The 13,676-nt window shown below is 44.7% G+C and overlaps 1 protein-coding gene across 2 annotated transcripts in view; it reads right to left on the bottom strand.

Moving 5' to 3' along the window:
• LOC144785932 (uncharacterized) overlaps window positions 1–13,676 on the bottom strand; it is a 217,411-nt gene that overhangs the window by 59,021 nt on the left and 144,714 nt on the right. For both annotated transcript variants that reach the window (XM_078664804.1, XM_078664803.1), the window contains exons 3-5: window positions 11,799–11,911; window positions 10,196–10,254; window positions 2,977–3,143 (exon numbers count right to left, since the gene is read on the bottom strand). In XM_078664804.1, the coding sequence (XP_078520930.1) occupies window positions 2,977–3,143; window positions 10,196–10,254; window positions 11,799–11,911 (339 nt within the window). The remainder of the gene's footprint in view (window positions 1–2,976; window positions 3,144–10,195; window positions 10,255–11,798; window positions 11,912–13,676) is intronic.

Raw genomic sequence — 13,676 nt, 5'->3', positions numbered from 1 at the left:
TTTTTTTGAACCTAAATTACTCAAAATCCACTGGAGCACATATCTTGAGACATAGCAAAGGCACATCGGGCTACCAGTCCCTACAATTTTGCCAAGTTTGGTGAAAATCCATTCAGCCGTTCGAGCTAAAAGTGCGACCGACCGACCGCCCTATGGAAATTAACATGGGGAAAACACGTTTTGGGACCCCCCTTTTATCTCGGCCCCCGCTTGACGGATCCCCCCAAACTTTCAGGGAAGGACCGGAGCGCCGCGGGCAAAGTTGCTGAAAAATTCAGGCATATTCCTCAACCGGCGCCAAAGTTATTCCCAATAGAATGTTGCGATTTCCCTATGGAAATCAGTCCTAACTGTATATGTACCTACTGGCTATCGCCAGTAAGTAATATATATACATATATATAGATAATGTTATATGTATCATTTGGTAGAAAAGAAGCCAACTGTAAATAATTCCCCATAATTCACAGTGCTGATTTTATTTGCAGGATATTTAGCTTCGTAACCAAACAAAAAAGTTAAACACAGCATTTTGCTTTTCTTGCAGTGCAAGTAAAATAACGCTTTCACAATGACAGTGCAGTTCTTAGAGCATTAACAAGCTCACCCTTGCAGGCCCTTCCTTGATGCAAGCATCTACCAAGGATTTCGCCCCAGTGTGTGCGAAAATAAACAATGTAAATGAACCCTGTCCTCTCTGGAGGAGATGTCAGCCTATCCACCTACACAAAGAAGAGGGCAAGCTAAGTTGTGCCTCACATTTGCTCCTCAGAGACAGTGGGCCCGATTCACAGAACTAACTTAAGACAAAATCCTAAACTTACCACTATTGGTATTCACAGAAGTTAGGGTTTTGTCTTAAGTTAATTCTGTGAATCGGGCCCAGTATCTTCTTTGAAGTTGGGGTATCTGTGGCCACGGCCCTTGGACCATCCTGTCAGGAGGCGGTCACATATCCTCCCTCCCACACACCCTGTGTTCCCCTTCTTGGAAGTACTGCACTGTCCCTATCAGGAGGGGAGCAGAATTGTTTCAGGTGACAACTGCTGCAGTTAATCAGCACCAGCTACAGGAACTTTGGGGAAAGAAAGTGGTGACTTAAATCAGACTTCAGCATTAAGTCGCGTTTAATGTAAGAATTAATTTGATACCTTGGAGTTCTATCTTTGATGATCCTATATGGAAGTTAGAACTCAGTGCACAGGCTAGTGTAACTCCACGTTAGCCAAAGGATCAGTGAAAACAACAATTTTGAGTTTTCGCTTTCATGACATGTCGATCATAAAAGAAGCTTGCCCTTCTTTATAACATTTAACACCCTGCCTTGTAGGCTCTTGACCTTCCCTAGGGGTGACTTATAATTGAAGAGGAAGGTTCTGACCTGTCAAAAGGGTTTATTTTGCCATGTTCAGTTGACAGTTTAAAAGCTGCCCGACTAGGCTGAAGCGACAGACCTAGAATCATGTTTTCACTTTGTCACTGTAATGGTGGCACAATAAGTGCTGCAGTCCGCTAGTGACCCTTAACTTGCTAGGCCTGGGTTCACTTGTTACCATTTGCTGGGGAATTATAGGGAAGTTATGTATGCCAATCATGGATCAACCAAATGCACAGACACTTCGAGGTGTCAGAGCGCATGCACTGGGGCCTGGTCAGCAGGGTTCACTGCACTTTAGAGTCAAAAACCCTGCAATATCTATCAAAAAGTGGTTGGATCCTGTAAAAAGGACAGTTTCCTTACCAGGAGTTGAATAAAACAACAAAAATGGTGAGAAAAATAGAAGACACAGAGAGGAAGTAGAGCAGGACCGAGAAAGAATAAAGCTAGAATTAAATTGGAGGAGCAGGTAGAAATGGTAAGAAATTAGAAGAAATTGAGCAAGAACGAGGGGGTAGAACAAGAAACAATGGAAGGAGGAGAAGTGGAGCAATGAGAGGAAACTGAGCAAAAGGAGGAGATAATTGGGCCAGAAATAGGAAAATAGTGAATGTTACAGAGGAATAAGGTCAAATATAGAAGGTGCAGAGAAAGGGAATAGAGATAGGAGAGTGAATATAGCAAAATGAGAATGGAAAAGAACGAGGGAAAGAATAGAGGGCGATAAGAGGAATAGAGCAGAGTAGGTAGGGAAGAGAGAAAAGAGGAAGAAAATAAAGACAGAAAGCAAAGGGAAAGAGCAATGGGAGAAACAAATGCAAGAATGGGAGGTAATTGAACAAGGAGAGTAAACCGAGTAAGAAGAGGAGGGAACCAACCAATAACAAGAGGGACTGAAGCAAGGAGAGGAAATCGAGTAAGAAGGAGAGATATTTAGGGAAGATGGGAAAGGAAACTGAGGTACGAGGCGAGGGAATATGGCAAAAGGAGTAGGGAACAGAACAAGGAAATTAGATTAACTAAATGTAGAAGGAGAGGGAGGTGAGCAAAGAAATAAAATAGCGTAGAAAGAAGTGGGATTAAAACAAGATGTGGGAATATCACAAGAAGCAGAGGAAATAGTATAAAAAGCCAAATATGAAAGGAAATAGAGCAAGAAGGGGAAGAGATAAAGTACAGATGGGAGTGCATAAAGCCCAAGTCCAGGGAAATAAAGCAAGAAGGGGAGAGAACAAAACAAGGTGATGGAACAGAACTAGGTTAGAAAACAGATCAGGATCAGACATGACAAAGGAGTGGAATGGATGAGAAGTGGAAGGAAGAAGCAATGAACTCAACAGATCACAAAGTAAAGAGAACAGAGCAAGAAAGCTACACAAGGAAAGAAGGACAGAAAGAGAGTGACAAAGACTGAGGGATTGAGCATTATTATTTTCCTACATTTATGTTCGAAGAGAGGTCAGATTCAAAGCCCAATAAAGGGTACTGTGCACCTGGCTCTGGTTACTTCCTTTCCCAATCACCAACACATTCATCCAGTCTTAGCTGTTGGCGCTGTCAGACCTTGGCTCCCAAGGAAGGGAATGAGGAACACTCACCTGTCGCAGAAACGCCTAGTACTCTGTGCCCGGCCACCCAGAGCCCCGCGGAGATGGCATCAGGAAGTCGACTCAGGTTCAAGAGATGTTCTGGGTGCTCCATCATCAGAGGGTTCATCGACTCTACGTCAAAGACGGCAGCGTACTCCAGGATCACACTGCCCTCCCTGCGGCACAGAGAAGAACAGGGTGAGGTGAGAGGACACCAGAACCAGCCTCATTCAGCCCCAGGACCCAGAGACACCCAGTGGGACTGGTTAGTAAAAGGGTGAGTTTTTTAAGTCTGAATTGGCCCCATTTGCTAATTACAATAACACATGAATCATTTCAGCAAATTCATGAAGGTTGCAAGGGACACCTCTTTTTAAAAAAAAAAAAGATTCCTAGAGGTAGGGCATTAACGCAAGCATAGGTGGGTACCTCCAAGAACCCTACTGACCCCAAGATGGTGCACTGATTTAATTTGCTTTGTACGAAGTGCTACTCATCAAGTCCTCACTAGTTTTTATCAGAGGTGATCAACAAGTGTCTGTGTCTTGGCATCAGTGGTGGATAGAGTCTGGCTCTTCTGATATGTGAACATCTTGGGGACCAAAAGGAGCTGTAAATAGACAACCCTTTGTACCTTAAATTACACCCTGGCTATTGGAATGACCTTGATTGGGTATTTGTAGGGCAGATATCTCCTTTCTCCTTTATTTGGACATGGCACTGAAGAGTAATACCTTCAAAGAAGTTGGCTGATCGGCTATCATTTAATTGTTGTTGTAATATAGATATGTTGTTGAGACTTTAGACTTACAAAGAGGAGATATTGGTACAGAGCCGGGCTGCTCCAAAATAACATGAGTAACTTAAATATTATGGGTAAAACGTTTGCACGTCAACAAAGTCTTGGAATTCTTTAGAATATTGTATCAAAACTGAAATCTTGCTGTTATCTTCTATTAAGGCGTACTTTCATTGATAATATTTCAGGCGTAATAATAGTCCACGGTTGAGTTATTTGCAAGAAACTGGAAATAAACTCTGACAAACAAACACTTCTATCCTTCAATTGTAATCCTATTTGTCCAGCAAGGGACTCTCTAAAATTAGTCCTAATGTGCCCCCTTCACAGAATTGCTTATGCTTTGTAGGTCTGGCTTAGAGACAGTTTTAGCTGTCTCCCTTGTCCCATGTAATAAATAAAATTCATGAATAAAAACTACACACACACTTATGGGGCTTTGAGTCAGCCCTCGTGCTCCATTGGCCTGTTCTACTGTTTCAGTCACTTAGTCACCCTTGTGTGTTGCAACTGTGTCTTCACGTTAGAATAATTCAAATTCCACAGTACCTTTTATTTGCACCATTCAGTATCACACAGTTTTATGAAATGGATTAAACCCCAAAAAGATTTCTAAGCCTGTTCTAAGTACACGTGCCAACGAGGAAGCATCTGTACTGTTACATTAAAATTATATGCAATGGTTCATTATCTGCTTATTCCAAAATGTTATTGCAGACATATGGCCCTCACGTTTAAGTGCCAACAGGTTTTCAGTTTTTTCATCTTTTTTGCAAGCATATGCTTCCAATTAAAAATAGATACCAAATACTAGTTGCATCAACTTGCCAATGCAAAAACCTATTGGTTTGGTCAATGCTTGTTTAAAGTGGATCTCTGCCCAAACAACTGACCATCCCCTACCTGGTTGGGCAGCAAATTGTTGTTTTCGGCTTTATTTTTATTAAGGTATATAATTCCAATATATATATGTTTTTAATTAACACGTGCTTGCCAGCAATACCAGACCTGGTCCTGCTAATGCTTTTGATATGTGACAGAATGTTTCTTTCCTTCCTTGGTGCTCGGGGAACATTGTACATTCTGAACTTGGCCATAAGAATCTCATTTTTCAATGTACACGGTAGAAATTCGTGAATTCATTGGTTGAATTTACCAGCACTTATTTCTGAAAATATATCGTTGGGTGGGAAGGATTGCATTCCCCACAGTGCAAAAAACAATTAATGCTGTGAGGTAATTGCAAGGCGACATGCGGTGCTTTATAAAACGCCCTAATGATTAAATAAATAAACAAGCCCTACTCAGGAAGTCGAGTTCCATTATTTTTCCATTTTAGTTCGTACAAGATTTTGCACAAATTAAGCATGCAGGCGGGGTTCAAGTTCAGGTCACATCTTTGATCGAGTTCACATTTTGGTGTGTTAAAAATTGTGAGCATCAACGTATCGATAAAAAAGCACTAGCAAAGCCAACTGGTCTGTCCTTGTCAAGATGTTTGCTTGACTTTTTTCGCAAGCATATGCAAGACAAATCAAAAGAATACTAATAAAAAGCACACTTGTTTCCAGAAGGATGTGCACTCCTGATCGGGCAGAACCCCACCACTTTCAGGACAGTGGCTGAAGTGGACTGACCGATTGCCCCGGACGGGATGCTTTCGTGGGCGGAAGCAAAATGAGAATGATGCTCAAACTCACCAATGGCTGTGAAGTGCTGACCGAAAGCCCCTTTATGTATATATGTACATATTTGTATTATTTCTATGATTTTTTTATTGCAAGAATGAATGAATGAGGGCTTGTAACGCGCGACTTAGCCCAAGGGCATCAAGGCGCCTAGAGATCGTACAGCTTGGAGTTCTCCTAGTGCAGGACTACGGATAGGCCTCTACAAAGAGCCACGTTTTTAATGCTTTACGGAAAAGCACAATAGAGGATTGTCCTGCCAATTCAGGGGGGAGAGTGTTCCACCGCCTAGGTACCAGGTAGCAGAAGGCTCTCCCTCCCCACCTTACTTTAGAAAACCTAGGAACTAAAAGAAGGTTTTTATTGGAGGAGCGGAGAGCTCTACAGGGGGAATAAAGGTGTAAGAGGGACCCGATATCCTCTGAACCTGAGCCATACAGGGCCCCATGGGCAAGACAAAGGATCTTAAATGAGATCCTAGACTGGATGGGCAGCCAATGCAGGTTTTTCCTGGCCAGGGAGGCTGAAGAGAGTCTAGGAAGATTGAGAACCAACCTGGCCGCTGCATTCCACACTATCTGTAGGCGCTGGATAAGATTCTTATTAATGCCTGAGTAAAGCACATTGCAGTAATCCAGTCTCGAAGAGACGAGAGCCACAGTAACTTGCTTCCGGGCATCAGCAGAGAGGTAGTGTGCGATCTTTCTCAAGATCCGGATGATACCACAGCAGGTGGAAACAGTCCTACTGACCTGACGGTCAAAGGAGAGCGTGGTATCTGTCAGCACCCCCAGATTCCTGGCAGATTGGGAGGGAAGGGGACACTCCCCGAGGGACGGGGCCCACCAATCACTCGACCAGATGTCCTGATTGCCCCCGAAGATCAGGACCTCTGTCTTCTCTCCGTTTAACTTCAGGAAGTTCTGAATCGTCCATTGGGAGACTGCTTTCATGCAGTTCCTGAAGTTAAGAGCGTAGTTACTCACAGATTGAGAAAGGGAGACCATGATTTGGGGGTCGTCGGCGTAAGACAACACCTCTAGAGGCTTTTTATGACAGCTTAAGCAGTGAGCCTAACCTAAAAAGAAGCTATCCATGGACTGGGGAAATATCTATATAAGAGTGTGGAAAATTCTCCAAAGCAGCTTAAAAGGTGCATAAGGGCCCATAATTAGAATGCAAAGCACTGGGTTCTTGGATTCAGTTTTGCCAAGCTGGGTGGTGATTGGCTGCCCATATTGACCAACACTAGCAAGGCCAAGAGGGGGCAGAAGAGCTAACCTTAAAGGGCCATACAGTGAATGGTTTCATAGTAGAGCTCCAAACCCTAGATGACATCATCAAACAAACATTCTAGAATGCCACTTATTGGCGATTGTTAGAGATGTAGGACTGGGAAAAGAGAACTGTTTTTTTCCTCTACACTGGCTGGCCCCTTTAAGGAATGCTCAGGAGGGCTACAGGCATCAGCAAGGGTGAGGATGAGGATTTCTGAAATCTGCTCACTCCAATGCTAAGGACTGGGGCATCAGCGATGGATAAACTGCATATTGCACCCCACACTGAGCATGTGCTGGTCACACATTTATAAATGGAAAGTGCATGCTGTGGGTATCCAATGTGGATTGCAGTTTAAATGTGTGTGGGATTAGAAACGACCCATGTCTACAAACCAGCTACGCCTGGCGGAAGGCTGGGCGTGTATCTGGCTGCACAACACTTTGTGAATCGGAGGGGTGCTTCTGTTGTACTTTTGGATAGGCTACCTCCTTGGCTCTGCGTCTAAACCTACAGTGTAGCCAGCGAGGAGGTGGTAAGGGAGTGATATTCCTCCACACCAATCGGTTGACTTATTCAAATTTGATGCACTCAATACATTGGGCCCGATTCACAGAACTAACTTAAGACAACATCCTAAACTTACTACTTTTGGTATTCACAGAAGTTAGGATTTTGTCTTAAGTTTGTCTTAAGACAAACAAGACAGACTTAAGACAGACTTAAGACAGACTTAGGTTAGGATTTTGTCTTAAGTCTGTTTTAAGTCTGTCTTAAGACAAACTTAAGACAAAATCCTAACTTCTGTGAATACCAAAAGTAGTACGTTTAGGATTTTGTCTAAAGTTAGTTCTGTGAATCGGGCCCAATGTTTTTAGGAATGATGTCCTGAGAGGTGCACTTACTTGATGCAGCACCTTCACTATGACACCTTTTCCGTAAATGTGAATATCGACCTATCCTCTTTGCTACTGGTCTGCTCCTTTGTTCGCCTCATTGACCTTTTCCTCTTGTCCACCCCCCATGGTCTCCCACCCCCACCCCCTCCTTCGTATACATTCACCGATACTCAGGTCGGTTTTGTCTGTCTTTCACTTTGACTGCTTCGTTCCCCCTGAAGTACTTTGCTCCTGTGCCGGCCTGCCTGCCTGACCCTATCTGCGTTGCTTACCTCTGTTTACCATCCCCCCTCTACCTTTCTTTCCCCATAAGACGTGTGTCTTGGCTGTGGTTAGTGCCAATAACTCATATTATTGTGTAATCTCATGTTTTTCTCCAATGTCTATACTTGGCTTCAGTAATTGATGTAATTATGTAAACTGTAACTCGCTGATCCTCATGTAAAGCGCTCTGATACCTCCGGGTCTAGCCAGCGCTATATAAAACTTCGCAAATAAATATAAATAAATAATGGGCGGATACAAAAGCACACTCTTGATTTAGTGCTCACCCCGACACAGCATCTATATCTGGGTTCATTTGCCTCCTGTTGGTGATGCCCATCTCATGTGTGTAATTATCTGATTCAGTGCAAGCCTTTCTTGTTTTCTACATAGCAAAGTTGGTAAAGTGCTTCATTAGGAGTATGAAGCAGTGTATAAATGCAACTACAATACAACACAAAGTAAAATCCAGGTTGTGTTCCGGGTCCCTTGTCAGGTTTGGTGCAAGCTTGACGTTGGTGCTTGTATCACACTTGGCTATGGTGTGATGGCTCAGCAGAAATTTGTAGGATCCAATGACAAGAAACTTCCAAGTTTACAACGTACAGCTTGCTGCTTATATGCTTGGCTTCTTTTGTGAAGGCCTGCCGGAGCCAAGGCCAAGTGTTCTTGGTCCTAGGCTCCAGAAAGCACCATTGGGAAATGATGAATATGTGGTGCATTTGCGTGGTCACCTTACAAGTGCCCGCACTGAATCAACTGCAACAAGGTGACGCACAGTGATCACGGGAGCCATGTCTGGGCATAACCATTGCACTTAGAGCATCAAATGCAACAGCACCATACATTCCAACATTTTAGAAGATGAAAGTGGAAGATTTTGAAAATATAATAGGGAGAATGTATTTCTCCCATTTACTTCTATTGAAAGAGAGGCAGTTTCAGTTGGGAGACGGTCAAAATAAAGCAATTTTTGGCTTCAAAAATCAGGAGTATCCCACCCGAATCAGTCTATTTACATGTAAGTAGCATCTAGGTGATGGGTGGAATGCTTGAATTCATTTCAGTCACTGGCAATCACTTGGGCTACATTGCCGTGGGTCCCATGCTCATCGTCCCATAGGACTCGAGCTATGATCCACTGAGGAGCCCCAAGAAGACCAAAACCAGTCTGGAGTTGCTTGTGGTCCCTCCAAGAAGGGGCTTTGCATGGCAGTTTGGGACGGACTGTTCCCATTATGCAGTGGCATGGTGGATGAAAAACGATGGATTGGAATGCAGCCTGAGCGATTGCCAGTGATTTAAGCATGCTATCCATCATCATGTTGCTGTTGCAGTTGGCTGAATCAAGGCCTGTACGTTTTCCAACTTGCACATCAAACAGATCACCAGAGACAGTTTAACCCCTCCCATGCTCATGACTAGCTGAGCTCGTCATAAGCCACGGCGCTCCGGTGCTCATGACGAGCTCAGCTCGTCATGGCCCGTGGAACGCTCAGGTGCGGGGAGAATCCCCCCCGCTGTGCTGAACGTTCCACGGGAGCCAATGCACCTGTGACGAGCTCAGCTCGTCATGAGCACAGGAGCGCCGTGCCTCATGCGGGCGCTGTGCGCGCCCCCCTGTCCCCCAGCACAGCAGGTGAATAATCCCCGCAGCGAAGGGGTTAATGCAAGGTGCAAAGTGGGCTCTGGCAAAGGGCCCCAGCCTTTCAGGGGGGTTTGCCCTGATAGAGCCAGCTCTATTCTGCAGAGAACGTTCCCCTAATGACCTTGAATAATTATTAAACACATTGTTTTTAAATACCATTCTCCTTTTAAATTATTTTTAATGGGGGTGATGTGTGCGAGTCTATTACAGACACAATGTTGTGTTAATGTTTCACGCAAGATCCATAAAAATGTTTCTTTTAAATCAAAAGAGGACCTCACATAAGAGGAATTGAAGGATGTCAGAGATTATTTGCATTAAGATTAGTGAGCTGCTGCTGTGTTACAATGTTTAAAACAACTAACACTATCCCAGAATAACAGCTGTAAGTAAACACATTTATAATTTGCACAAGTGTTCTTGTGAACTGCCAGTGACCTGGCAGAGAGGACGTGAAAGAGCTGAAATTGAATCATAAATTCGAACCTGTTCTGAACAGGGTCCCCCCAAATCCTTAAAATGTCCCTGCAGATCACGTGTGTTTACATAAAGCTTTTTTGAACGGGCCTGTTTCTGTTTTAATTACACCTTCTACTAAATAGGCAGTTTGAGGCATAGGAAGAGACGCTCAAGATGGCGGCCCGGACTGTACCTGACGCTCAGCACCTCCAGCCACAGGAAGCCCGGCACGGATTTATAAAACGGAGAAACCTGGAAGAGAGCGAGGGAGAATAATCACTACCACGTATGAAAGGAGAGGAAACACCCACCCCCTGCTTCAAACGTCACCAATAATCCCTTGTGCAGATGTGACTGTGCGCCTGCCACAGACCTGCAAGAAAATGTTCGAGAAAGAGCTATATCCGGGTCAAAGGTAAAACCGGGGTTAGAGGTAGAGCGAGGCCTGGTTTAGGGATTAGAGTTAGAGTTGTAATTATATAATGCATAATTCACAGCATGAAACAGGATTATTGTTTATGTGCAGGAAGGTGTCCCTTCCTACACATAAACAATCACTAATGGTGATTTGTTACTTCTGTGTGCAGCACACATAAAATAAGCAAATTGTCATTATTTAAAGACACCTTCCTGCACATAATCATTCATGGCGTTTTGCTCTTTCTATTTGTGCTGCATTCTACAGCACACATAGAAAAAGCAAAAACGAAGAGAAATAAAGGTATTTCTCCTCGTTGCGCCAATCTAACGCCTGCTATTGCTGGGCGTTAGTTTTTGGCAGTGCCTCAGATTTAAAGATCCTTGTAAATCTGGGGCAGCGTAAAAAAGCAATGGGTGTTGCAGTGGAATGCCCGCAGCAACACCCATTGCACGCCCCTTTCACGCAGACACCGGCTTGAAAGGGATCGCCACTTTGTACATATGGTGCAGGGCATTGCGCCACCAGAATGTTGGTAAAAGTGACGTTCCGGTGGTGCAATCCCCTTCTAAATATGCCCCACTGTGGTTTTCCACGGTGGTCTAGGGTGGTACGACACTATATCGAGGTTGTTAATATTAATTTACCATAAAATCTACCACACATAAGTAAAATAAGTGCATATTTACTATTTCTCACGCCACACATGCTACTCTTGGGAGGTAAGTATATGTGGAGTTAAGAATAGTAAATGCCAGTTGACCAGTTATAAATGGTTTTTACAGGATCCAGTTGCTAGAAGATGAGTTTTAAGGACACCTAAGGGGCCAGTGTAATGAATTCGACAGTTGGTTCTGGTTGCATATTGGAGCTGGGGATTGGCAGCTTCTATTGGAATTTATTAGCATTTTTATTTAACTAGTAGAATTTCCCATGAGCCTTTTCTATTCAGCTTTCTGCAATAGCTGGATCGTGATTAAAACCACTTGTAACTGGTGAACTGGAATTTCCATAATGCCCTGCCTTGCCTCGCTTACCTCAGTTGGTTCTTTCTGAGTGAAGCACCTCACCACCTCACCATGAAACCCTGCCAGCTTGCCTCATACTGTCTGCCTCTCTCTCTTGCTGTTGGCAGAACAGTAACTTCCGGTTGGTTCTCGTGCTTTGAAGAGGTATGTAATTACACCAACATGCTTTGTGTTACTTACAAATGCTGATAAGATTAAAGCCCCCACCCCAGGGATCCTGGTTTCCCCATAGCTCAGTGTGTCTCAGCCCTGACATGAATCTGTATGCAAAGGACCCCACTTCGAGGCGCTGTCATACTGAGAGTCCGGCTTCGAAGCGCTATAAGAAGCTGGGTGCTGGAGGAACTGACCGTCTCTTCGAAGCTCAGGAGCAGGGCCTGGTGCTGCAGGGAGCCCGCGCTTTCAAAGGGCTCCGGGAATCCCGTCTCCAGGGACAGCTTGAAGGTGACATTCAGCTCCCGCGCTGAGGGGGAAAAAACACATATAAAAGCAGCTTCAGAACCTCGCGCGCATGGAGGAGAGGGGGGGGGTGGGAGTGCAGCTGGGACTCAACGCAAAGCATCTTCCCTAACCCTGGGCGAAGTACTACGCTACGCTAGCGTAGTTTGCGAAGTTTGCGCTACTTTGCACTACGCCAATTGCACGTAGCACAGTGCAAACACGCGAAGCATAGTGCAGCGGTCATTTTCCGCTTGCTCGCTGTCCACAACGTCAAGTTGGCGACCGCAAGCGAGCAAAATGACATCCCGGCAAGACTTTTTCCTCGTTCACGATCAGCAACATCAAGTTGCCACTCGCGAGCGTGGAAAATAAACCTCCCTGCGAGATTCTCAACGCGGGGAGGTCAGGTTTCTCATTGCGAGTTGTCGCGTATGCTCGTGACCGTTCGCGATGAGAAACTACCAGTCCACGTTGAGAAAGCTGCCGCTAGGGTGGAAATGTACTCGAGCGGCAGAAAACGACCGCTTGCACTGGGCAAGATGCGGTTTGCACTGATTGCACAGTGGGGACAAGCATCCGGCACTGTGCAATCAGTGCGAACAGCATTTTGCACAGTGCACTACGCAGTTCGTATAGCTTGCGTAGTGCACTTCGCGTAGCTACGCGTAACGCTACTAGGCGAACTACGCCCAAGATTAATCTTCCCCCAGTCCCTCACAGGGAGTGGACCTGCAGTGTAACGGGGTGTAAAGTAAACACCCACATTTTTTCGGGCCAGCAGGCGGCATCCCAGCTGGGCAGTCTGGGAGGGGCTCTTCCAAATGGCCAGTTTGGACTGTGTTTTTTTTCTGACAATGTGGGCTGGTTACTTAATGGTGTGTGCACAACTATTACAAGAACTGAAGAAAACAGGTAGGACAACGGCCGGGGATGGCAAAGAGGCCTGCCTGTAGGTAAGCAGGCTGGAGGGGAGTGCACACCTGCAGAAACACCAAAAACACACATGCGGATACAGGAACACACACACATGCCCACGCACATCCACACAAGCACTAACATGCATGATCACATACCCACCCATAAAAATTGCCACTTCAAATAACTGACTAATATACACCACTCAAATTACTTTCATATTTCACCATACTAATTCACCACTAATCCTTTACGGGTTTCCGGAGTAGCATGTGTCAACACCCCATCAGGGGTAATACGCGCTATATAAATACAAACCTTTTTTCCTCTTCTATCCTTCTGCTATCCTTCCGAATCCAAATAACTGACTATCCTATCCTCCACTTAAAATCTACTTGCATGTTTCACTATTCTAATTCATCACTAATCCTCCATGGGTCCCGGAGTAGCATGCTACTCACCGAAAAAGCGTTTCACCGCCTCGTCAGTGGCAATAAGTGCTATACAAATACAATTACAATACAATACACATGCAAGCTCCCATATCTAACCGAGGACTGGGTGACCTCTTAGAAATGCCTCAACTAGCACAAATTGACATGCTAGCTCAAATCTGCTGAATCTTTGCTCTGATGGTCATGTGACACATCGTAGAAGCTAGTGTCTGTTTAGTTGCCGCTGTAAACAGGGCCGGTCTGTGCATCATTTGTGCCCTGGGCAAAGCCAACTTGGCGCCCCTCCCAATCCAATCCCCCCTCCCATAATCCCCACATCCACTCGTATACTTCTGCCTTCTGTAAACAATATACAATAGCCATCATTACTAACAGTGCTTAATTTATATAAAAATAAGTGCCAGGGCCGTCTCCAGG

The sequence above is a fragment of the Lissotriton helveticus genome, chromosome 10 (genome assembly GCF_964261635.1).
Source record: "Lissotriton helveticus chromosome 10, aLisHel1.1, whole genome shotgun sequence".
Lineage (NCBI taxonomy): Eukaryota > Metazoa > Chordata > Amphibia > Caudata > Salamandridae > Lissotriton > Lissotriton helveticus.
The sequence above is the reverse complement of the archived record's forward strand: the minus strand, read 5'-3'. Positions and strand labels throughout refer to the sequence as shown.